General features: G+C 36.9%; 2 protein-coding genes across 8 annotated transcripts in view; both read left to right on the top strand.

Annotated features, from left to right (window-relative positions):
* srgap1a (SLIT-ROBO Rho GTPase activating protein 1a) overlaps nt 1-14,404 on the top strand; it is a 129,917-nt gene extending 115,513 nt beyond the window's left edge. For 2 of the 5 annotated variants that reach the window (XM_067420230.1, XM_067420228.1), the window contains exons 20-22: nt 2,628-2,765; nt 8,968-9,340; nt 11,685-14,404. In XM_067420230.1, the coding sequence (XP_067276331.1) occupies nt 2,628-2,765; nt 8,968-9,340; nt 11,685-12,071 (898 nt within the window). In that variant the 3' untranslated portion in view covers nt 12,072-14,404. Of the gene's footprint in view, nt 1-2,627; nt 2,766-8,964; nt 9,405-11,684 lie in introns of all 5 variants that reach the window. The other 3 variants (XM_067420229.1, XM_067420227.1, XM_067420231.1) reach the window with 2 other exon arrangements.
* An 896-nt stretch (nt 14,405-15,300) lies between these two features.
* parp12a (poly (ADP-ribose) polymerase family, member 12a) lies at nt 15,301-26,307 on the top strand. Of its 3 annotated transcripts, none has more exons than XM_067420217.1 (12): nt 15,301-15,720; nt 17,971-18,106; nt 18,381-18,645; nt 18,777-18,887; nt 20,365-20,497; nt 23,232-23,415; nt 23,573-23,693; nt 24,035-24,131; nt 24,229-24,316; nt 24,577-24,707; nt 24,998-25,149; nt 25,283-26,307. In XM_067420217.1, exons 1-12 carry the CDS (start codon nt 15,407-15,409, stop codon nt 25,537-25,539), a joined length of 1,989 nt encoding a protein of 662 aa, XP_067276318.1. In that variant the 5' UTR covers nt 15,301-15,406; the 3' UTR covers nt 25,540-26,307. The 3 variants fall into 3 exon arrangements, with proteins under 3 accessions (XP_067276318.1, XP_067276317.1, XP_067276319.1); XM_067420216.1 differs by having other exon boundaries at nt 18,774-18,887; XM_067420218.1 differs by lacking the exon at nt 15,301-15,720 and having other exon boundaries at nt 17,990-18,125; nt 18,774-18,887.
* The last annotated feature ends 551 nt before the right edge of the window (nt 26,308-26,858 follow it).

The following is a 26,858-nucleotide window of genomic DNA, read 5'->3' as shown; positions in this document are numbered from 1 at the left end:
AATGTTGGGCAGATGTGGCTATTTTTGAAGAGTGTATTCAAACATTTGAATTTTATTGGTCACACACACAACCATGCACACTAAAATGTGCCATGAAATTCGCTTTGCGACACTCTATACATTGATTAAAATCAACCAAATGCAACATAAATTAGAAATAAATTTTTTTTTTTTTTTTAGAAATGTAGAATATCTAATTTAAAAAACAAGGATAAGAGACAATGTATGAACGTGTAATGGGAAATGTTTTTGTAACTTATATACTTTAATTAATTCATTATATTTAAAAAAAAACTAATTAATCTTTAATAATTAATCACATATTAGGGATTAATAACATTGTAATTTTACAATTTGTATTTACATATATTTGTCAATATACAATTAACAAAGTATTTTAAATAATATATTTTAAAATATTTATATTAATAATATTATTTTAAATAAAAATAGTTTCATGGAATAAATTAATTTATTACATTATTTTTAATGCACCAAACATTCCATATCCGCCAAAATTAATGTTATTTTCCCCAACCCTAGTTTGTATCCGCTTGTTAAGACGTGACGTAAGGAACGCCGTTTCTGGGTCCAAGCCTCAACTCGTTTCACTTGAGAATGCCATTGATGCCCGTTTATGAGCGCTATTTATTCATATTAAACATCAAACATTTAAAAAAGTTAAACATTTTAAATACTTACAGTCTACACAACAGTCACAACATTAATATTTTAACGATTTATAAAAGATGAATCGCTGTCTGGCCATCTGGAATTTTGGTATGGTGAAAAAGGTTATGATTATAACTTTTTTTTGTAGTATTACACCACATTGTGTGTGTATATTAGCACCGTTTGTTGTTTTTCTTGTGGTATGAAATTTGCGTTTGGACTCGGAAGCGCTGCCGCGTGACGTCAGACTTAACAACTGGATAGTAAACTATTTTTTGCAATGCATCCTGGGATTACCTTCTCCTTAAGAGATGCATAAGTGCTGTCTGAAATTGCTTATTTTCTGCATTTGTAGGTACTGCATTTGATGAAAAACGTTGCGTGTGTAAAAATGTTATACTATATGTACTAGACATACTTTATCTGCCAATTGTATCTGGACATACTGTATATGCCATTTATATACTGGATATTTGGACATACTGCTTTTGCATTCTACATAATGGGCGTAGGAGATACAGACTTCGAAGGCAGTTGCCTACTTAGAAAATGTTTTACCTATGTTGCCTTAAAAAAATTCTACAAATAGATTTGGAACATACATAAGCCACATCTAATTTAGTTGCTGCACTTCTTCTCTGTACCATCTTCCTCTGGTAAATCCCTTTATTATCATGATAACTTGTTCTGCCTGGGCAACCATTGGCGCCTTTTTGAACAGATTATGGCTCATAAAGGGGGCAAATCTAATGGATCAGGCACAGTGCTGAATGACGCCAGCAAAAGAGCCCATACCAGCCGACTGTGCGTTTGTATCAATAATTCACATCATGACCCTCTGTTGATGTGTGTTCTTGGCTTGTGGCACTGAGAGAATTTACAGCCTGTAGAGAGGGAGTTTAAGAGTCCCAAGACCAGCAGCACCAGTCCCGCAGTCCAGTAAAACTGCGAGAGTGTAAGGTTGTCAGTTGGGCAGCTCATACACACAGGATGTCTTCTGTCAGCACAGTGGCACGCGCACAATGGAGAGCATTCACATCTCAGCTTATAGAAATGTCTGTTTGGTGCTCAAAAATATGTACATGTGACCTAATGTATTCTGTCCAATAAGCCGTATCAACAGCTGTGATTTTACACGGGACTTTACATGCCTCGTGTCAGGGCTTTAACGCACCACTCAACACAAGCATCACGTATCGCTTGACCTTCACATGAAAGCGTTGGAGAAGGGCAATGTTACAAGATTGCAAGTTAGCATGGAAACATTGTAAACAGGAGAAATAGTGAAAGCAAATGAGACGTTATCAGGTTTGAGCTTTTACCTGAAAAAAGTCCTTGTCCGATTGCTTTTCACACCACCCTGGTAACAGGCTAATTATCTGGTAAACATTTGTTGCCATTCGAAAAAGTCAGTGTCAAACGAAGACGAAGTTAAAAATGTTTTTTAAATCACAAAGGCTGCAATTTAATTCAATAAATGCAACAATGTTCTTTTACACAATACTCATGATCTGGAGTTTTTAGTGTCTCAGTTAACAATAAATGCATATACTACTATTTCTAAAAATAATAATCATTATTTGATAGTCCTATTAATATAGAATCACAATATTTTGGGAAACATTTGTGCAGCACTACAAACAAGCACATTAAACCTATAGCTGCTCTTTTTTTATTGCAGTCAGGATGTTTATTAGAAAAATTACAATATATATTTTTTTGCAGGCCTACATTAAGTGTATTGTGAAATATACTGAGTGCAGAGCTCTTGAGATTAGTTTAGTGATACAAGCCAATGTGTGGCCACCAAATTTTTGGCCATTTTGAAATGTGTTTTCGTGGTATTGGGAGCTAATTTTGTTGTCTGAAGTGAAGTAGTCTGAGTTTAAATATCAAACTAAGCCAAATGCTTGTGAATAGGGTTTTTATGACTGCTTGTGTGCTGGTTTTGACAGGGATGACACATTCTCTGACACACTCAGTCAGAAGGCAGACAGCGAGGCCAGCAGTGGACACGGAGGAGAGGAGAAATGCTCCAGTAGAGACATTGGATCTCCAACAGACAGCAGAATACCTGATGCCTACATCAGCAGGTGAGTGAGCGAAAACTTCCCAGAATTACCCTTACTTTTAGACATTGAGCGTATTCAATAAAAGGCAACACGAACATTATACAGGCAAATACTCCTTAGGGTTAGTTCACCCAAAAATGAAATTCTGTCATCAATTACTCACCCTCATGTCATTCCAAACCTGTAAGACTTTCATTGGTCTTCAGAACACAAATGCAAATGAAGATATTTTTAATGAAATATGAGAACTCTCTGAACCCCATAGATGGCATAGACTAACCCTTTAATTTACGAGAACGAAGAAAGAAATACCCAGAAGTCCCAGTGTGGATTTTTCTTTTTTGAGGTTTATTACATCTGTTTATTATTTTATTCTGTAGATGTGTCTTGTATTCATTTGCTTTCCCCCCTTTCATTTGCTCTATCCCTCTGTGTCATGCAGCTATGTTTCTTGCCTCTTAAATCTTTCAGTGCCTTTATCTTTATTTAGATGTTCTCCTTCTTCCATAAGTGCATTTATCAAACGTACTGCCTTGTGGATGAGGATAGCTTCCTCTGCAAATGTGAACCCAATGACATTATGACAATCAAATTATGAAGTGTTGATCTCCAAAGACAAATATTCTTTTCTGATATGTCAGCACTGTTCCTAGCAGAGGAGGCGGGTGCTCAAACACATGATCTCTGTACTTGTTTACAATCAGTTTGCCAGAAATCTGTATAAGCAGTGAATGTTGGTGTACTGCAATGTGATAACGGACCCATGTAGCTGACATCTGTGCTGTAGAAATCTCTGATACTTAAGTGTTAAAAGGCATTTAATATGAATTTGAAGTCTAAAGCAGTATTAGAGGTGAACCACCAGTTCATTTCTGTGTTTTCATGACTTGTCTCACTTTGGATACTCTTTGAATGCATGCAGCAGTGCACCATTGAGTCGCCTACTGTTTTTGTGCAGTGCAGGGTGCTCTCTGCTGGACAAAATACCTCTACTGACGCTTTAGATAAAATAGCATACACATTCAATTCACTTCTTGATAATATGGTCCTTATAAGATGCACAGTTCTGTAATTTATGAAGTCACAGATTAGCATCTCATTACTGATTACCATTTATCACAGACTGTCAAAATCATTCTATGAACATTACGAGAGCTCATTATGTACAAATTAAGATGCAACCCATGGTTGATTACTTGTGCTAGAAACATTCCATCGTACTAATTGAAAAAATTGATGGATGTTTCTTCAACTATGTGCAGTAAAAACAAATGTTCTTAATATACACTTTTCAAACTTTTGAACAATTTCCACCAGTGTTATTTTAGTATTATTTGCATACTATTATAGTATGTATTCATATTTAGATTAAGTTTATATATAAACTTATATATATGTGTGTGTGTGTGTGTGTGTGTGTGTGTGTGTGTGTGTGTGTGTGTGTGTGTGTGTGTGTGTGTGTGTGTGTGTGTGTGTATATGTATATATATATATATATATATATATATATATATACTTAATCTAAATATGAATACATACTATATATATATATATATATATATATATATATATCGATGCTATATATTCTGATGCTATGTATTGCTATATAATCTAATGCTATATATTCTACCGATGCTATATATTTTGACACAGATGCTATATATTCAGTGTAATCTTCAACTTTAATGTAATCTAAGTTTATATTTTGTTTTTGTTTATATTTCCAAATATATTGAATGTATTTTTGATTTAGTACTTTAACTCAAAAATGTATTTCAGTAAGTTACCATGGCAATGTTTCTATGTCAAATTAAAATTAAAGTTTATTTAAGATTAAGTTTTCATTTAATAATTACATATTTTTATCTTTTTCCATTACTAACCGTATCTGTTCAAAAACCATGTTTTTGGAAGATTCTATAGTCTTGCTGAGGCTAGTTTTATAGGCATTTATTTATTGTGTGCTCTAAATAAGCTCAATAAACTAATATGTTCTTAATTTCTTTCACAATATTTTCACATGCAATTACAGATTAAAGGGTTAGTTCACCCAAAAATTACATTGATGTCATTAATGACTCACCCTAATGTCGTTCCACACCCGTAAGACCTCCGTTCATCTTCAGAACACAGTTGAAGATATTTTATATTTAGTCCGAGAGCGTATGCAAGTGCATGCACACTATACTGTCCATGTCCAGAAAGGGAATAAAAACATCATCAAAGTAGTCCATATGTGACATCAGTTGGTTGATTAGAATCTCTTAAAGCATTGAAAATACATTTTGGTCCAAAAATAGCAAAAACTATGACTTTATTCAGCATTTTCTTCTCTTCCGCGTTTGTTTTCAAACCTCAAATAAAGATTCAAACGCATATGAATGTAATGAATCAGTGAATCAATCAATGATTCGGATCAATAATGTTACGCGATTTCAGCAGTTTGGCAGTTTGACACGCGATCCGTATCATTGATCGATTCACTGATTCATTACCGTTTGAATCTAGCCTGACATGGTCATACTAATTTTTAGTCAGAATATGAGTCTGAAACTGCTCCATTGGACTGTGATTATGAGGCGTGTTTCAACCCAACCAGGAAAGACATCAATTGGATAGACCTACAACCAATCAGAGCAACGAAGCGACGCATTGTCAAATGTCAACAGAGTTCAACTGCACTGTGTTGCTAAGTCCGGTTTTTTTTCCGCTGGTTGTTTTCTATGTCCACGGGTTAAAGCGACTATTATGTGATATATAAACCCATGAGTGCACATTTTAGCAGGCAACCGTGCCAAAATAACACAAGATACACAAAGTACTTTCCTTTGTGTAGGGTAAAAGTACTTTCCCAACATGATCATCATTTTTGAGAGAAATTGTGAAGGTGAATGCATATACAAGCAAGCTCTCCGTTTAGGATTTTAACAAATATAATCTAAGCCCCTTTGATGACGTGATGATTACGTTACTGTTGATCATCTGTCCGTCATCATTTAAAGCCGCCCTGATGATTTCATTGGTCCGAACAGTTTCTGTTTAGAGATAATTACTCCTCTATGGATCAAGGCCAGACCGAACTGCCCGACCTAAAAATGTTGTGGGCGGGGCTAAGTTCGGCTGGCATCCAGGCTAGTTTGAATCTTTATTTGAGGTTTGAAAACAAACGCGAAAGAGAAGACAATGCTGAATAAAGTTGTGTTTTTGCTATTTTTGGACCAAAATGTATTTTCGAATGTAACAAAATGTAACTTTTTTAAAAAGTTAATCGAAGGCAAAACAGTTGATAGTGATATTTTGGCATTACAAACTCTCTTTGGTTCCCATATTTTAATCCTGACATCAGGCATCTTCTCTGAGAAGCGCTTTTAGTTAATGCTGTGAGATCCACAGACACCATACATCATTATGACTCCTGCTAAGCTGTTTCCTGCCAGGCCTCTTGTCATGAATATGCAAAGTAACTCTTACCACAGATACACTGGAGATGCCTCTGACACCAATACTAATTATGCAATGAGCACTGAAGGTTAACGAACACACTATGTTGTCAAATGCAGCATGTGATGACAAGCGATGTGTTTAAACCATGTCCACTAGTAAACATTAAAGAGGTCCTATTATGCTTTTGTAAATTTTTTAACTTTTTGTTTGAGCCTGAAAAAGGTCTGCTAAGTTCAAAAGCACAAAGTCCACTCCACATTAAAAGAAACATATCAGATTTTGTTCCATCCTGTGCTATGGTTATCACTGTCATTCGCATTCAATCACGTATTTAAATGCGGTTGTCAGTCCATAAAATGTGTAAAGTGTAGTTAGCAGCATAAAATATTAGTGCTGGCCATGTGATTAATCATGATGATATCACATCCAAAATAAAAGTTTGTGTTTACATAATATATGTGTGTGTACTATCACCCCTTTTCCACCAAGGCGGTGCTGGTGCTAGTTCAGAGCCAGAGCCTAGTTTCAAATCTGTTCTTTTTCTTTCCACAGCCAAAGCACCAGCTCAGCAAAAGTGGTTCTTAAGTAGCACCAAAACATTGCTGGGCCAGAAGTAAGAACCGCGTGCGACTGGGGGCGGGGTTACCGTGACCCACAAGACGAATACAAACTTATGACCGCCATTTTTTAAATAGCAGCTAATCAAGCTATCATGGCGAGCTGCATGAATGCGTTGGATTTGCTGCGTTTTGATGCCGATGTATGATCATAAAGTCATGAGCTATTGAGGGAAGGCTCGTTTGAGATGCATCAGCACGCGCTGTGCAGACCGATCGCCGTATGAGATCAAAGTACAGCGAGTGCAAACGACTCCTTATGGTTTTGAATCGATCTTGATATCATACGTGGATCGGTCTGCGCAGCGCCGATGCATCTCGAACAAGCCTGGTGTGTTTGTATTTCCCTTTGCTTCGCTAGCATTGCTGAAACGCTAATTAGAAAGATATACAGTGGCGCAAGACCTAGCTCTATGGTGGCTCTCTAGCCTGTGGAAAGCCAGACCGGTTCTTAAAGGCTCTCAAGTCGAACCAACTTAGAACTGACACTAGCACTGGCTCTAAACTAGCACCAGGTTCATTCTGGTGAAAACGGGGTATATGTTACATTTGCAACTGCAATCATTCAATTACTTGGACTGGGCAAATGTCCACTAGTCCGTTTATGTTTAAACTGCTGTTATTTGCTGTTATTGTGAAGCGTCCTTGAGCTTGGGAAAGGCGCTATATAAATTAAACTTATTATTATTATTATGGGGACGTAATGACGTGCCATAATCGATCTATGTTCTATCACATGTAAAACGGGAACATGAACGGAGTACTCTAAAAGCAACCCATGTAAACACCTTAATCAGAATATTGTCTTATTTAGAATAAGGTTAATAATTAGATTACTGCTGTCCATGTAAACATAGTCACTGTTGGGACTGTATTGGACAGGTGATGAGCAGTGCCTGGTTTTCTCCACACATACTGCTTAGAATTAAGGCCAAAATGTTCTACCTTGGTCTCATCAGACCAGAGAATCTTATTTCTCAACATCTTGGAGTCCTTCAGGTGCACTAGGGAGAGGCTTCCATCTGGCAAATCTGCCATAATGCCCCGACTGGTGGAGGGCTGAAGTGATGGTTGACTTTCTTCAACTTTCTCCCATCTCCCGACTGCATCTCTGGAGCTCAGCCACAGTGATGTTTGGGTTCGTCTTTACCTCTCTCACCAAGGCTCTTGTCCCCCTAACGTCTTCCATTTAAGGCTTATGGAGGCCACTGTGCTCTTAGGAACCTTAAGTGTAAGGAATTTTTTTGTAACCTTGTCCAGATCTGTGCCTTGCCACAATTCTGTCTCTGAGCTCTTCAGGCAGTTCCTTTGACCTGATGATTCTCATTTGCTCTGACATGCACTGTGAGCTGTAAGGTCTTATATAGACAAGTGTGTGGCTTTCCTAATCAAGTCTAATCAGTGTAATCAAACACAGCTGGACTCAAATGAAGATGTAGAACCATCCCAAGGATGATCAGAAGAAACGAACAGCAGGGTCTGAATATACTCTAAATACTTCTTTTTAATAAATCTGCAAAAATGTCTACAATTCTTTGTTTTTCTGTCAATATAGGGGGTGCGTTACGTACATTAATGAGAAAAAAATGAACTTAAAAGATTTTAGCAAATGGCTGCAATATAACAAAATGTGAAAAATTTAAGGGGGTCTGAATTCTTTCTGTACCCACTGTATATTATAACACACACAAATGCATGTATATATTTAAGAAATATTTGCATGTATATACTGTATGTGTATTTACATATACATAGTCATTATGTACAGTACACATACATATATATTATATACACGCAGTCTAATTTAAATGTGATTAATCGTTTGCCCAGCACTATAAAATTCCTAACCCGTTCGCATCTAAACAAATGCCCTGTAAAAACACTTGTGAAAAACGCCTGCGTTTAATGTCAACATGATGATAAATAGCTAGCTGACTTTTCCATTTGTTGACATGACATGGTTAGATTGTGTTTTTGAACTTTCAAGAATGAAAACTTATTCTAGAAGACCTTAAAAAAAATTAAAGACTTTTTAAGGGCATAGCATAGTATGTCCCCTTTAAAGAAAAAAGGTCTCCAAACCTCTTAAAAAAGCTGTTCTGATATGGAAACAGATTCATTACACACTTAAAGTTTAGCTTTCTTTCTGCTTTGATTAGCAGGCACAGGAAGAGAAGTGACCCTCCGACCCGTAGGCCCCCAGCTCGCCCCACTGACACCCACTGCATGGTCCACCCCTCTCAGGGCCACCACGGTAACCATAGCAGCCACGGTAGTCACGGTACCTCAGATATGGGATCCCCGGTGATGGGCCACTACAGTCCGCGGGATCTGCTGAGAGGAAGAGGACACATGCCCATGGACAGCCCAGAGAGACGCAGACGAACCGGCCACGGCAGCCTGACAAACATCAGTCGGCACGAGTCCTTGAAAAAGATGGAGAGCCCTCCCATCCGCAGGTCCACGTCTTCAGGCCAGTACACAAGCTTCTCCGAGCATCACGGCAAGGGCCTGGATCCAGAGAGCATCGCACAGGTCAGCGGGAGGCGAGCGACGACGCCCCTCACACCATGCGCAGCAGGCCCAGCCCTGTAACATAGTCAGTTACTGCCTCCTGTTACTAATGACTAATGCATATCTGCAACACAATCACAAACTCACACACTGGGCCTCATTTATAAAGCACAAGCAGAGAAAATGTATTTAGAAAATTATGCTGGGAGTGAATGCTTCTCAATCTTTTTGGCCCTGTTTACACCTGGTATTATGATGCATTTTTGGTCGATCTGATCACAAATGGACGACGATAAATACAGGTGTAAACATGGTCTAAATTTTTTGAGCTTCTCCAATTTCAACCATTTCTAGAGGTAGCCGAAAATGCATTAGACTGGATTGCTTTTGGGGTGTAAATGCTTATGTGATCAAATGCTTTCGAACAGCCACAAATTCAACTTCAACTCTCCACCTACTGACCTGATACGTAAACGTTATGGAAAGAGCGCTAGCCAGGCGGGATTTAAAGGTGCCGTCTTTACATTTTAGCAGCATCTTGCGAATTGCAACCTCCCACCGCTCACCCCTTCCTTTCAAAGCACACATAGAAGCTACGGTGGCCGACACAGGACAAAGATGTCGTCGACTGAGACAGCAGAGAGTAACTATCGTTCTGTAAGAGCAGTTTGTCCGTTTAGGGCTACTGTAGAAACATGGCGACGCAAAATGGCGACTTCAATGTAAGGGGACCTGCGGTGTATTTAGACAGAAATGCCTCATTCTAAGGTAACAACAACATAACGGATCATTATGTAGGGTCTTTATACACCCCTGAAAACATAGCTATTTATATTATATTGCATTTCTGTTAAAAGATCCTCGTAAATGTTACACACTGCACTTTTAAACTTTGTCGCCTAAAAACCCAAGTTTGATTTGAAGACCGTTCTTGATTTCTAGCACGCTTTCTTGTGTTTCTTTTTCTCTGCGTTCATAAATAAATTGTGACTTAATTGAATCCATTAGATAGAAAGATCCCATACATTTACCCATCCATAGACCCTCCAGCCTCAAAGAACTGAGGACAGAAGTGGTTGAAAGTGGACAAAAGAGATGGATTAAAACACCAGATGAGATGTAAATGGGAATGTCTCCCCCCTGTCTACTTGTGATACGATCGATTAAAATGAATCTCAATACCAGGTGTTAACAGGGCCTTTGACTCCCCCCGTTGGAGGCTGAACATCTAGGCTAATATATTCCCTTTTGTTCAAAATGTGATATTCGATTAGTTGAATGTTCTTTAGGGTTCTCACTCTTTTTGACAAATTAATTAATTTACATGATTTTTTACAAACATTTTTGCTCACAAAGATGCAACAATTTCTGTGCAATAAAATGATTTAGAAGTTGATATTAATTATAGAAATGTCCATGACTTTATATTTTATTTTAAATTCTTAAGTTTGCAGAGGCCCTAGTGAATTTACAAAAAAATATATTTATATTTAGTTTATAATTTGATTTGGATCTTTTTTTATTATTTTTATTTTAGATAAATATATTTTAAAAATAAGAATTGATTTTTTTAATTATTACATTACCCTCGCACACCTGCAAGTAATGGATAGGTGTGTAGGAAAAAGGACCAAGAAATGACAAACATCAAAAAACAAAAGAAAGTCATGCACACTATCTACTTACAAAATGTTGCAATGTTTCAGTCCTATGACACGTGTATATGCCTGATGAAGGTCATGGGACCGAAACGTTGCAAATAAAGCATTTTTTGATACTTTTTGTAAGAAGATAGTGTGCGGGACTTTTCTTTTTGTTTTGTTTTTAATTCAATTATTTTAAAATGTGTTTTGTCTCATTTGGAAGTTGATTTGTTTCATTTTAAACCCTTGGTAGTTTTCTGATGCCCCCTAATGGCTTGTTGAAGCTACTGAAATACCAAAAGTTAGTTTAATTTAAATGAGAATGACTTTACAAACAGTTCGCACACATGTATCCTGCTTGTGTTTAATCAGTAAGGCCTATTTTCATATTTGAAATAATTCTGTAACAAAGATGGTTTATATTTTCGTCCAAAAAAAACACAAAAAAAATTGATGTTGCACACTAAGTATTATCTCCATGAGTCTAACAATGTTTACAGTCCCTCTTTAATACTTGTCTCACTTTATACATCAGCTTTGTTTAATACTAACAATCTGACTATTTCATGAACACATATTGTAAGTACATTTTATTTGATCTCACTAGATGTGATGATGTATCATGTTGTCTGCATGTATTGCCATCTGTTTGATGTTTATTATTATAATTTATTATAATTTCGGCCACCTACACACTCGGTTTTTCTCTCTTGCTCCTGTAGGATATAGAGGAGACGATGAACACTGCTCTGAATGAGCTAAAGGAGCTGGAACGCCAGAGTTCTGCTAAACACGCTCCTGACGTGGTGCTGGACACCCTGGAGCAGATGAAGAACGCTCCCACACCGGCCAGCTCCACCGAGTCTCTCAGCCAACTCCACGGCCTCCTGCTGCGGCCCGCCGTCATGGAGCCGCCCATGCGCCGTAGCACCAGCTCCTCCAGCGATACCATGAGCACCTTCAAACCCGCCGTGGCCCCGCGCATGGGAGTGCAGCTCAAGCCTCCTGCGCTGCGGCCCAAACCCATGGTGGCGATACCCAAGACGGGAGCGGCGCAGCATCCGGCACCCCCTCCACAGGATCCACTGGACAAATCCTGCACCATGTGATTAACTGCGGGAGATGCATTCAGAGCAACAGAGAGGAAATGATGTAAGATTAGGACCACTGCAGTCAGAGCCAGGTTTTTAGTGGATTTGAATGCCATTGAACATTTTGAAACATTTAATTTGCTTTAGAGAGTGGACTAAAGCAAATATAGGTAACTAAAGATACTAGAAATGGTCATCATTAATGAGGTGGTAGTTTTAAACAGTGTGTGTAGCATGCCAACATTATTTTAGGGTTTATGAATAAACTAGAATAACGTTGGTTACTAAGCATCGTTCACAAGGGTAGAGTTGCTTAAATGGGTGTTTACCATTTCAGAGAGTTACATTTTCTCTCTTGCCCTGTTTAGTGAATTCAAATGGACATTCTTATATATATTTAAAGACACCTGTGACTAACAGAAAGCTATTAATGTGTATCCAAAAACTGTTTGCATGCTTGTCCGGCACCTTATTTTTTTCCGCAATACTCTGTGTGAATAGATAAAGGAGTTCAACAAATAAGGAGAAAGCAACAAATCACTACAGCTTCCTTTGTTGTTAGGGTGACTTTTTATATATCACTAGTTTACATCCACTAGAAAAACTGTTAAATGTGAATAATACAGAAACTAAGCAGGGTCTTTGGTTTCTCTGTTTACAGCATAAGGATTGTGGGAAATGTGTCTTTACATCTCAGAGTGGACTCTGACTCTTTGAAATGATGTGTGGAATGTTGACGGTGGAAACGCACTGCCATATAAGGGCATGTGATGTCACATCTTCTGCCCGTCCTGATTGGCTGGTGTTGATGTTGAGCGATTCTAAGTTGAATCAGCTAGGCTTTGCTTTGAATATTATATTTTTGATATTTGAATATATGCCCAGGGAGTTTGCGTAAACCACATCCGCTTAGGTTTTTTTTTTTTTAAGTACTTCTCTCATTTTCTTATTTAGAAGGAAATAAATATATATTGTGTATATAAATGTGCATCCACTAAACTTTTTTTTATTAGTATTATTTTTGTCTTTTACATTACTTTCTCCCAGGTCAATTTGGAAGAACTGTTCACTATAAACAATATTTTTTTAGTATCTATCTGCTTAATTAGATGTAACCTGTGAATAGTAGAGTCTAGCTGCCAAAAAAAAGTCAAGTTCTTCAAGTGCTGCTTAGAGTTTGATGCGGATAGGCTAGGAGAATCATTTATTTGTCTGCTTAGCTGTCTAAAACACTCAGCTCGGTTCTATCCTATAAGCATGAACAGTAATCCTTTTAGTTGTCTTATGCAAGTACTTAACTAGAAACTTTTCAGGCAATATTTCTTGTTTCACCAAACAAGTGAATGATGCCAATAGCCATGGACTCAGAGACTGTTACTGCAGTACTTTTATGGGATAGTGCTGTTTTTTGTGTGTGCTAGAGGCCCATTAACCCTTTGTAATAATGTCACATACAGCACCACACCCAAATGAAGTCAGTCATATGACCTACCCAAAGACATAAATATGTATAGCATTAGTCACTCCGGTGTATTTGCACTCCAAAATTAAAAATATGGGATGTTGTGTACAGTACATCAATATCTGTGCATCAATATTCACATTATTAAGACAGTTTTACAATAGTTTAGTGTGTGTACTTGTACTGTATTCACTGATAATTATAGAACAGTTTACTCGTATTTAGGTAGAATATGCTATGAAGTGTGTTTGGATGATGTTACGGAATTGTCCATGACTGAACCAAGGGACAAACTTTAAGAAAATATAAGCAATGCCTGTTTTTAAACATGTAAGTATAAGGAACATACTAAAGCCTTTTAAATACCAATTTATATTGAGTGATATTACAAATGATTACAAAGTGTTTTTTCCTTTCTTTTATTTTTTTAAGAGTGTACATTACATTGATATTTGAGATCTAATGTCCCTCAGCTAAGCCTTGAGAAATGTTCTCCCTGCATAACTACACACAGTAGCAAAATCTCTGTATGTATTTAATTGCTGTTATATCAGTGTGTCCATGTACATCTCTGTACTTTGTACTTGTGAAAGTGCCTTTAAAAACTGTTTTAGAGGAACTTCATACAAACGTCCTCTGTGCCGTGGCATTCTTATTTCAGATCCAGTATACCGAGTTGCTAGGGATTACAGTAAATAAATTATTACTAACGTTGTTCTGTTTTATTAAGTTGTAATAAAGATCAAATAATAAAGATACTGCTTAGCCATTGTGATATTGCACTTTTATGTAAGACTGTATATTTGGCATGTAACAAGTATCCTAACAAGTTGTAGAGCTTTTGGAGGACTGCTCCGTCTTTCTAATAAAGAACATAGTTTGGACAGTTCACTGAGGTGTTGGCTTCTATCTCCTCCTCCTTGTATGCTCTTCCTCCCTTATGCTCTTCCTCCTCAGACCATGTTGTTTTCTTAAAGGAAAAGATTGTATGTGGTGACATTAAGCGCACATGGTGAAGTCTTCATAACTAAGACACCGGCTTAATGATTCCCCAGTCTGGGCTTGATTATTTCCCAACTGCCACTGTTGTGGAAGGAGTGTCAGAATTTGGAAAAATAAGATCTGGTGAAACACGGTTGTTCCAAATACTTTATGGGTTCTTTTATCCTTCTATTGAACTTCTATAGCCGTAGCATTTATTGGTCAAATTGAACCAACAGTACACATGCATCAGGAAAATATATTGAAAATGTTAGAAAAAAAAGAAAAGAAAAAAAAAGATCTCGGCCATCTCCCATAATTCCTCTTTCTTGCCTGCTGGATGGTTGACTGGAGCATGCATGGTTAAGGGCTATTTAATTTGTTTGATCAGAATCAGTTATTAAAAAGAACATTTTAAAATGTTTATTTTTCCGGTTGACGTAAGACTGAGTTTTACAATTGCTGCAAAACTCCTTGTTTGTCAACCGCCAATAAAACCTCAAAAGAACAAGAAGAAGCAGTTCTTGCAGCTAGCTACCGTTGCCGTAATATAGCATATTTTCCTGGAGTTGCTCAGCGGCTGTTTCTATGGGCCGGAAGCCGTCCGCCATATTGGAACGGTCAACTCCAGTCCCTGAACATTCGAGAGCAAGTTAGACGCATTTATGAATATATGCAAATATCTATATCTGCAATAGACTCTTACTCTGAAGACACGCTGACCGTTTCAAGATGGCGGGCGCGCCGACGTGTCTAGGTGGTCGATCTACATACATCTATGGTTGTAGGCAGCAGGGGGCGCCAAAGACCATCATCAGTTTCGCTTTCGTTTCCGTTTAAATGCCCAAGCCATCGGCCAACCCCTAGAATCATTGAAAACTATTTACTGTCGTTGACGGCATCGACGAAAATGTCGTATATCGTCTCTAGACACATATTTAACTTTCTCTGCAAACATGAAGGCTGTACGGACTATGGTAAAGTCGAGAGGAATTTACGGCAGAGTATCACGGTGGCTGATCAGGTTTTGTCTCAGGTGCTCGATGATCACCAGAGGTTTGTTATAGTCCAGGAAGAAGGCTCTAATCCCAGAAGCTCCATACCAGCTGCTGACAGCCTGATCATAGCCAAAACCTCACTGCGACTTTGTAAAAATGACAAATGTCCAGGGTGTGAAGACTTACATCTGTGTAGGTACTTTGTATGTGGAAACTGCAGATTTGGGTAAGTAAACTTTGACTTCCTTTTTAGGCCAGCCAGTTGTTATAAATATTTATAGGTGTAAGTTATATGTCATAAACATTTAGAGACATGATATACGACTTTTCAATGTATTCCCAAAATTGGGCCTGGCCCTTGTTGACTTTTAACTAGTTGTAATCTAGTAGCTCCTATAGCTATTTTTTTTTAACTAGGCCTACGTTACCATTATACCATTGTAAGTTGTGTTGTTGTTGTTTTTGTAGTTTTCTTTCATTGAATTATAATATGCATTTCAATTGTGTTGCTAACCATTTCAGCTTTAGAAATGGTTGCCATGCCAGCCCAGGACAATGGTTCTAATCCCTTAGGTCATTCATTTAGAATATTGTAACTGTTCAATCGGAGCCAGGTATAATTAGAATAGACAATAATTAATTTTAGTAAAAAATAATAAAACAGCGTACATACTAAATACAGTCCCTGACAAAAGTCTTGTCACTTATCTGTTTTCTAGAAATACCTGATATTAACCTGACTTTTAATTAATTAATTGGTGTTAGAAATAGCTCATATGAAAAGCTAAAACCCTCCCAAATGATGTTTAATGCACTGAAATAAATAATTTTCACAGAAGAAATATTTATCATTTAATCAAGACGGAAAGGTCAAATTTTGGCAAGACAAAAGTTTTGTCGCCTATACAGAAATTGAACAAATTTACTGCAAATACAAAAATATGTCAGCAAATTAAGTTGTGGTGCTGTGAGATCCAAATTTAATATCTTGTATGACTTCCATGAGCTTGAAGGACTGCATCCATGCAGTTTGGCAAGGATTCATACAATCTATTGATGAAGTCATCAGGAATAGCTAAGAAAGCAGTCTTGCATGCCTCCCAGAGTTCATCAATATTCTTTGGTTTCGTCTTCCATGCGTCCTCTTTCATCCTACCCCACATATGCTCAATGATGTTCATGTCTGGAGACTGGGCTGGCCAATCCTGGAGCATCTTGATCTTCTTCGCCTTGAGGAACTTTGATGTGGAGATGTATGTATGCGATGGAGCACCGTCCTGCTGCAGAATTTGGCCTCTTTTATGGTTGGGAATATAAGAGGTAGCCAAGATTTCTTGGTATTTTAGACTATTGATGTTGCCTTCCACCCTGCAGATCTCTCGCACACCCCCATACTGGATGTAACCCCAGACCATGATTTTTCCGCCACCAAACTTCACTGATTTCTGGGTGAATCTCGGATCCATTCTGGCTCCAGTAGGTCTCCTGCAATATTTGCGGCGACTGTGGTGTAATTCAACTGAAGATTCATCTGAAAAATCCACCTTCTGCCACTTTTCCAGCGTCCATCCTTTTAGCAGGCTGTGGGCCTTGGCAAATGCCACACGGTTTTTCAATTGTCTTTTGTTTAGTGCTGGCTTCCGGGCACTGATTCGACCATGGAGGCCATTTTGAGACAGAATCCGACAAACTGTTCTGGTTGACACAGGGACTTCAGGTGACCAGGTCTCGTGGAGCTCTGCTGCAGTGGAAAATGGGCTGGCCTTGGATTTTCAAGCCAACAAACGGTCCTCTCGAGCAGTTGTCTTGCGGGGTCTGCCTGACCTGGGCTTCTCAAAAACGTCTCCAGTCTCTTCAAATCTTTTTTTAATCCTCTGTACTTGACGCTGAGACACATTGAAGGTGTCTGCCACATCAGCAGTGGATCTGGTCTTCAGCCTCTTGATAATCAAAACTTTAGTCTCTGGGTGAATCTTAGGCATGTTTGCAGAGGTCTAGTTGCAGTTGATGTCTAGCGTACTGGGGTTCTTTTTATACACACTTGAGACCTAATTGATCCATTATTAGTCACAGGTGAAGCTCATATGACAAGGTGACAACACTTATGTCTTTGCAAAAATTGACTCAATGGGCTTTACCAAGCTGTGAATATTAGAATACTTTTTGAAAGTTTAGTTTTTCACTGAAACATTATCACAAAAGCTGGTGGGATTAAAATGAGCCATTTCTTGTAAAAAAAATCTTGATTAGAAATATATTTCAGCGGCACTGTAGGTCAATTTGTACACAAGCGACAAGACTTTTGTCAGGGACTGTATATACAGTTAATAATATTTACACAATCAAATATTTAAAAAAATGTTTAGACAGTACAGGTTCTTTGGAAATTACACAATATACAGTAGAACAACTGTGTTATATTTAGATTATTCACTTTATATAAATATATTTAATTTGCCTTATTTCTCATTCTTAGGGCAAAATGCAAAAATTCCCATGACTTGACATCAGCACATAATTCAGGCCTCCTGAAAAATAATGATCTCCATGGCCTTGCGAGTGAAGAGTTGTTTCAACTTCTGCTTCAGAATGACTCATCTTTACTTCCAGAGGTCAATATCTATTAAACAGGTTTGCTAGTAATCTCATTTCTTATTCGGGTGACTTTTGTATAGTTATGTGACACTAGATGGCATTTAAAACTGACTTAATTTATAAATATTAACTTTTCACCTGCATGGCATGTCTCACTTCGCATAACAAGTGAAGTGATTATGAAGCTGTGTACTCTGACCCAGGGTGACTGAACACACACAACATCTATTCATCTTTTCATAGTGAGTAGTGACTACAGTATGTGACTATCGCCTGTTGTGGTGTGTCTAGGTGTGCTCCCACTACAACAAGGGGAATGGTGAATATGGCAGTTGTAAATATAAAACATCCTGTACCAACCTGCACCTCTGCCAGCATTTCCTACAAGGCGACTGCAAGTTTGGTACAGGCTGCAAAAGGTCCCACATCTTTGATGCAAATGCACAGAAAATTCTGAATGCCAGAGGACTCGTTCCAGAAAACACTCGCAGAGTCCTCAGGCTTTACAAGAACAAGTTACTGATTGCTTCTTCTGCTTTCAAGAAAAGCGAGACAGGTGAATGAAAGAGCTGATTCTGTTTGTTTTGTAATTTGTAACATTATTTTGCACTGAACAAAATTGCTGTAGATAACGGTTGTATTTTTTTGTTCTTCTCCTCCATGTCTCATTTTCGATCTGGACAGCAGCTCTACCAGCAGTGAGAGGACGCACCAAACACAAATCCAGTAGCTCTGTCAGTGAAGCGGATCAGAATGAAATCTGTCTCTTTTTCATACGCACTGGATGTAGTTTCAAAGGTGATGTTATTGAATATCCTTAATACTAATTGCAAACAAGAGCGAGTTCTGTGTTGTATAAATATGGGTAGTATGAATTAAATTTGAATGTACTATATGTACCCCATTTTGTTATTGTCTAGTGGCCTACCATACTCCGTAAAAGTGACACCCCGTAAAGTGTCACTCCAGAATCTCTGCAGTAGTAATAGGTCATCTGGGTGCTTTTCACCTACGTTTACGTTTGTCAAATTATAACAAATTTGGATGTACTACTTTTTTGGCGTACAGTTTTTCACAAATACTATGGAAATAGGTATATTCTGATGCAGCGAGTTTCTCAAACTGGTATAATAATAAATCAACTTATTAGCATAAACTATTCTTTGAGCATAATTATATAGTTTATTCTATAAATAAAATATGCATAATAATAACTTAAAGGTTACATTTTCTGCCAATCTCATGTTAATCTTGATTAACTATAGTGTAGTATTGCATCCTTCATATCTCAGATTTTTATCATATTTATAAAAGACAAATATGCTTTACCGATTCTTTCCAAAAAATAGTTGAAGCACGTGGAGGAGTGCAGTGGGTGGAGCTAAAGACACACACACACACACACACACACACACACACACACACACACACACACACACACACACACACACACACACACACACACACACACATCATTGCATTATCCCTGGATAACTTTTGATTCACTGTTCGTTCTTGTCGGCATTATATGCACTTCACACAGATTGGCAACCTCCCCCAGTTTTTGTTGAAGCCAATACGGAAGTAACTTAACAACCTAGCTTAACAAACAAATTTTGTGGTCTAAAAACAAAATGACACTGCTGATCTGAACAAAACTCATTGATGGATGTACTCTTGCTCTCGCTCTGGTTGGTGTGCACACACACACTTTCGGGAGAAGTGCCCATACAAGGAATTCCGCCCTTTATGATGTCATGAAGAGCCATACTCTAAAAAATAAAATAAAAAAACCTTTATGAAACTTGTTCGAATCCTGAAGGAGTGTATTTGGAACATAAACATCAGAATCAGAAATAACAGAATCGTCCAACTCGTTTTTTTATTTTTGTGCCATTTTTAGTCTGAGAATTCAACTCTTTAACTCTTATAAGTCAGAATGCATGAAATAGCTTTAGACTAAAAAGGTGAAATGTGCACTGCAACATGACCTGGGCACAAAGGTGATCTCAACTAATACGGTGTCACAAATTGTGAATATAAAGAATTGTCACTGAGAGCCCCAAAATATGTTGTATTATTTGCAAGCACTTTGTATTTGAGTATAACACCAGCTTAATTCGGTTGTGTGAAGTGAAATAAGAATTATTGTACTTTTAAAAAAATGGGTCCAAAAAAGGCTAATAACCTCTTTAAATTCAAGAAGAAACCCATTTGATTAAGTGTTTTATTGTCAAAGCAATGCTTTTGACATCCATCATTTGTGTCCCTCTAGACAAATGTGCCCGTTTTCACCACCATCTTCCCTATAAATGGCAGATATTACAGAAGGATGGATCTACATGGGGTGACTTACTGAATGAAGAAGAAATTGAGAAGGCATACTGCAGTCCAGCTAATGTTCTGTGGTATAAACAGATACACACACATTGTAATAACATTAATGTTGCAAATCTAGCATTTCATAGTTTCACAAAGTTACCGATACCACTGCAGAAATGCTTTGTCATTTGTGATTCATCTATTTTGTGTCAAATAATTCAACTTATGGAAAAAGCGTAAATGGCATGACGTCGGACGTAAGAATTTTGAATTATGAGAGGCGTTACAGTTTCTTCTTAAATCAGCACTAGGTAACTTTTCAACCTTCATAATATATTTTCAAGACTCTTGTGATGATACATCGACTTACAATAGGTTGAATGCAGGGGTGGTAAGTACTCAAGTAAAAATACTTTGATACTTTACTTAAGTATTTTTTTCGGGGATCTGTACTTTACTTGAGTATATTTTATTTGCATCTACTTTTACTCTTACTCCACTACAATATTAAAGGCAAAGTGTACTTTTTACTCCAATACATTTCCCCATGCCCGCTCCAAGTATTAAGTATTTATTACACTTGATTTCCAAACCGGTCTGGTCGGTCATGGATGATCCAGTCGGGTATAGACTTGGAAAAAAGCTGACAAGTCAGGTTTGCCACACTAACTTTAGCTCAGTGTTTCCCCAACTTTTTTATTTTGCGGCACACTATTTACTATGAAAACATCGGTAACATTTTACAATACAGATGCACTATTATAATTCATGCCTAACTAATGCTCAGATAACCATGAGTTAATGTATTACTAATGAAGAACTAAACCATTTATTAATGATTACTGCATCAGCAACTAATGAACATTCTATATGATTAATAGATTAAGTAATACATGAATTGCTATTAATTAAATATGACATCATTAATTCCCTAATAACATATTACATGAACTAATAATGTAAATTCATGTATTCAAAGCCATGCATTCCAACTCTCAGTTGTCTGTTTAATTAATCATTAATCATAACAATTGGCAAAATTATATCATAACTTTTTTGTTGAGGCACATGACTATTAACTAATTGTTACGTAATATGTCATTGTGGTTATGGCTTTTGAATTAATTTTGAATTAGTTAATAGTATCTTGCTCCTCATCTGTTTTATGCTGCTAATGTTATGGAACATGTCTATTTTAAGTTTAACCCCTATACTGCGTTAAGGTGCTTCATTGTCTCCTATTAATTGCAAATCTAACAAATTCTTAATTGCAGTATCTAATCTTAACATTTGTTCAATTAAAGCATTGCATATCAGTCCCAAAAGATTTTATCTGCTTATTGACATTTACAGTTAATTTGAATATTTACTTTTTACTTTCGGTACTTGAGTACCTTTTAAATCAGATACTTTTGTACTTTTACTCAAGTGATGTTTGAATGGAGGACTTTCTACTTTTAATGGAGTATTTTTTCATTAAGGTATATATACTTTCACTCGAGTATAACTTTTGAGTACTTTTACCACCTCTGGTTGAATGACACGTCTGTCATAGCTTGATGGGGTCTGTATCGTTTTTAATCGTACTTTTAAACTTCGAGTTTCAGGTAGTAACCCGAGAACAAAAAGAACTACAAAATTCGACTGCTTTACGGCATATACGTCACTTCTACCAACACTTCCTTAAATTCAGACGTGCAAGCCCAACTTTGTTCGTCGGATAATATAGTCATGTCCGAAGCAGCACAGACAAATAAGAAAGAAAAGGTTTTGTTGGAGGAAAGCAATAAGAGGAAACGAAGACCAGCGTTTGCTCGTTGGCGTGAGCTGAAGGAGGCGTGCCCGACCGATGCTGTCCTGCTTGTTATGGTGATTATCTACCACTCAAACATTGAACTGAAGTATCATATAGATTCTGTAAAACGATAACCAATAGACTACTATGATGACGCTGGCTTGTAAACGTGAGCATCGTGATTATTTGGAGTTTGAAAAAAATAAAACCCATGAAATTATATTCATATGACATGCTGAAACATAGGCAACTGACTGTGCCTGGGATGAAGACATTTCACACACGACGCCAGAAGAACACCTGCATGTGAACTCCTCCTCCTGTGTTCAACTGTTAGTGCTGCACCAACCCGCGGGGACGCTTTTATGAAGTTATTTGGCCCGCCCCGCACCACTGTTTATATTTTTACAACCCGCCCCGCACCCGCGACCATTAAATAGACATACAGGGTCCGCGGGTTATGAGACGACCTGCGCATCACTAGTTCAGGGCTATCAGGGTTGTCATGTCAACAAATGCACGCGCGATGGCATCCCCTGTTGTAGGATGACAGAGCTTACGACAGTAGTTGAGGACATTATTTTTTCCCTACTGTAGGGGGACCCCGAGAGCAAAAGTTACCTAGTGCTGATTTAAATTGAATATGGAAGGCAGTCCGTCGGAAGCTAGATATTTTACTATAAAAAGCTATAAAAAAGTTTTAAATATAGATATTTTTTGTACACAAACTCGTCCCATATATTATTTATTTTTTAATATAAGGGGTCAGGTGATCCTAATATCATAAGATCTGCTCCTATGAGGAGACCCACTTCATGTAAAGTAAAATGTATTTTATTATGTTATTAATGTGATTTGCAAGGTTTAAACGTGTAGAATTTTTTTTATTTTGCAAAACATTATTAATGAGGGAAGAATGGTGCCCAATTAAAGATTGTACCTGAAGTGGCCAATAATTGCATAGTGGTTTGTCGTGATTTTTATAAATCCTTTTTTCCCACTTTGTTGCGTTTTCCATATTGCAGTATTACCCAGAGCAGCTCAGGGCATCAGGTAGTGGACTTTACGTCAATGACTTGTGGAGTGTCAGAAGTCCGTCGGCTGTCCACAGCATCTTCTGTTACTAAACCACCCCATTTCATTCTGACCACTGAATGGATCTGGTTCTGGAGGAATGACAAGGGAGGTTGGACGGAGTATGGCAAAGGGGTCAGTGACACATTTGCAAAATAATACATCTCAAAAACAATTCTCAAACCTTTTATTGAAGAATAATACAGTGTAATATTGCAAAGATTTGTCAAAATATTATACAAACAACCTGGTTTAACTACATTTCACCGGAGTTATTGTTTTAATCGTACAGGAAGATTCTAAACTCGTGGCGTCAGTCACCTCAGAAGACCTCGAGAAACATTACCTGGCTGACAGTGAAAAGGAAATCTCATTCACTTCACTGAACCATCAGTACATCCTCAAATTTAAAGGTACTTACCAGTGTTGTTACTGTTAACTAAAACAATCATTTCTTTATTGAAATTAAGCTGAAAAAATATATAAATATTAGATGGAAAACTTAGCACTGAAAATATTGCTTTGGAAACTAACAGAAATAAAAATAAAGTTAAATAGAAATATGAAACAAAAAAAAGACAAACATATGATTACTAAACTTAAATTATAACAAAACTCAAAATATAAAAATGAAGCTAATACCAAATATGAATTAATGCTAAAATAGCATTGGTACTTAATTATGCAACATTGATATTGACTTTTTTTATGGGAGTAAACAGTTTGACATGATGTGTTGGCAAATCATTTTCAGAGATGAGCCAGCAAAATCTGAAGTACAAAACTGTAAGAGACGTTAGAAGGAGACCACGTTTTGTTTCCCCCGAAGATGTTAAGAGCAAGATCAAGGGGTATGATATACTGTACCATTTGTCCCTTTCCTTGCAAACACATTAAACGTGATTTATTTGTTGTTCAGTCCACTATATTGTATGGTGTTTTAATTAGAAGTGAGTCTCCAGACAGCTCAGCATCTTCTTCTGTGGAAGTTCCTCCTTACTGGGACAAAGGAGCTCTTCCTAGCTTCACCTACAAGGTATCATAGTCCAATCTCTTTGAGTACAGGGAGGTCAAGCAGTTATTAAACGTTATGGGAATCAATTCTATACTCTAGATGAAGATTAGTATTTCTGCTCTTACTACTCATTTAGCATTTTATCCAAAGCCATTTACAAATGTGGAACATCACATAGTTTTTGTTTGTCGAAAAACATCAGTTACCAACAAGTTACAAAGTTATTAAAGTCTTGTGATAATACTGAATTTCTGAAACTAAACAGTGTAATGTTTCCTCAGATTATTCCTCTGCAAAGCTCTTCCAAGGAGTATCAAAGGGTGGGCTCCATGTTTAGTAGAACAATGCCTAAAAGCATCATTCGCAGCATTGAGAGAGTGCAGAATCCTTCTCTCTGGAAGGTCTTTCAGTGGTACGTTTCTTCATACAGTCATGACATGCTTTAATGCGAATAAATATTAAATGTATATGTACTATCATACATATATATTACATTAACATATACATCATTTTATTTTAGTAAAGCATTAAAGTTACCATGAAATCAATGTACAAATCTTTTTTTATTTAAATGGAATATATTCCAGTATTTATTATAAATTTACACATCTTTAAGTTCATCTGCGTTTGTAATCTTGAGCAAAAAAATACTTTAGGTTTATTGAGCTAATTTACCCATTATACCATGCTTTTTTTTTCTAGGCAAAAAGAACAAATGAATTTAAAGAATGGAGGTAGTGGCGTGGACCAGCGTTACCTTTTCCATGGTACGGATGAGTCTTTCATAGATGCCATCTGTGAGCAGAACTTTGACTGGAGGATCTGTGGTAGTCATGGGACAAGTTATGGGAAAGGTATTTATGCATTTGCTTCATCTTTACAGCATATAACAGCTCTTCATCATATTATGCACAATGAAAGTTATTATTCAAAACTATTGTATGTTTCTGAATTGATTTTTTATTCATATTTTTTTATGATTTACAGGCAGCTATTTTGCCAGAGATGCCTTATACTCTGACAGATATGCAAAATCCAGGAACGGCAAGACCAAGAAGATGTTTGTGGCACTGGTGCTCGTCGGAGACTTCACAAGGGGTAACAGTAGTTTCCTCCGACCTCCACAGAAACCCAACAGTCAAAGCTTTTACAACAGCTGCGTTGACAATGAGATTAACCCGGCCATTTTTGTTGTGTTTGAGAAATTCCAGATCTATCCTGAGTACATCATTGAATACTCTTAATAGTATCAAAATAGGTTTAAATATAACTGAAACATTCGAACGTAAAGCAGGTCGGCTTGTATACTTATTTCTTGAAATAGTTCTTAAGTCCTGTTTCACAAACGATTTATGTTAACATCACTGAACTTAACCAAAATCTTAGGCATTTAAAGTATTTTCTTTACATATTGAGAAACTGTTTTATTATACTTAGTATAAAAAAAATATCTGTGGCAGACATAAAAGTGCAAGTAATTTTTACTTTGTTATTGTAGTTAAGTACATTTTTTCAAGTATCTGTACTTTATCTGAGTATTTTTATTTTGGGAAACTTTTACTACATTCCAAAGTATGTCATATAGCACATATCATAAAAACATGCCATTTCTCGTTATTTTAAACTGAAGAAATAGTTACATGACTAAAGAAATACTTTTACTGGAGCAATATTTTAATAGGTTATCTGTACTTTTACTCCAGTACTTGAATTTTGTACTTCATCCACCACTTGTACTTCACACACCACTTACATCCACACATAATTGTATTTCCTTATTGGCTTTGGCACTGAGGGAAAAAATAAAATTTGTATATGTATGCTGATCACTAACTATAATCGATCAATAATTCAATTTTAGTGCAATAGATTTTAATGCAAAATTTGAAAGGTAAATGATGTAGTTGACAATTGTAAGAATACAGCTCTTAAATTACTCAAGCATTACTAATAAATGTTCATTGTGTTTTATGTTCAATGAATTGGATGGAATTAAAGTACTGATACTGTTACAGACTCGTACTTTGTACTATTATTTTCACTATTATTAGTTATAAAAAATAAAAATAAATAAAATAAAAAAAATTCCTGGAAGAAGAAAAAACTCCTCCCTGAAAATTCGGTCATCAGAATCCGGTGTGGTTTGGAGTCGAGTCGTATGGACCACTTTTATGGTCAATTAAGACATTCACGTTTCGTATTTAAGCTAAGTAATTACAACATTTCATATTTTTCTGTGAAGTATCCCTTTAGTCTCTCAGATAGTATTTGACTTTGAACTTTTGCTTACTGTTTCCGCCCATCACATTCTTAGACCTCTGGGAAAATGCTGATAAGTATATATCTTCGGCTATAAACAATACAGTTTGACAAATAATTAAAGATTTGGAGCATTTAATACCCCGAACAAAATTGAAACTTAAATTTGTTAAACATCTAGAAATGCAAAATTACTATTAAAGCAACAAGATGTAATACAACTTTTACCAGGAAATCATTAGAAGACGAGCAGCAGGTCATGTCTGTGACAGACAAGATATTTTTGAGGAGTCACTGCGACCCC

Source organism: Pseudorasbora parva, chromosome 16, assembly GCF_024679245.1.
Source record: "Pseudorasbora parva isolate DD20220531a chromosome 16, ASM2467924v1, whole genome shotgun sequence".
In the NCBI taxonomy this organism is placed as follows: domain Eukaryota; kingdom Metazoa; phylum Chordata; class Actinopteri; order Cypriniformes; family Gobionidae; genus Pseudorasbora; species Pseudorasbora parva.
Note: the sequence above shows the minus strand (reverse complement) of the source record. Positions and strands in the feature narration are given on the sequence as shown.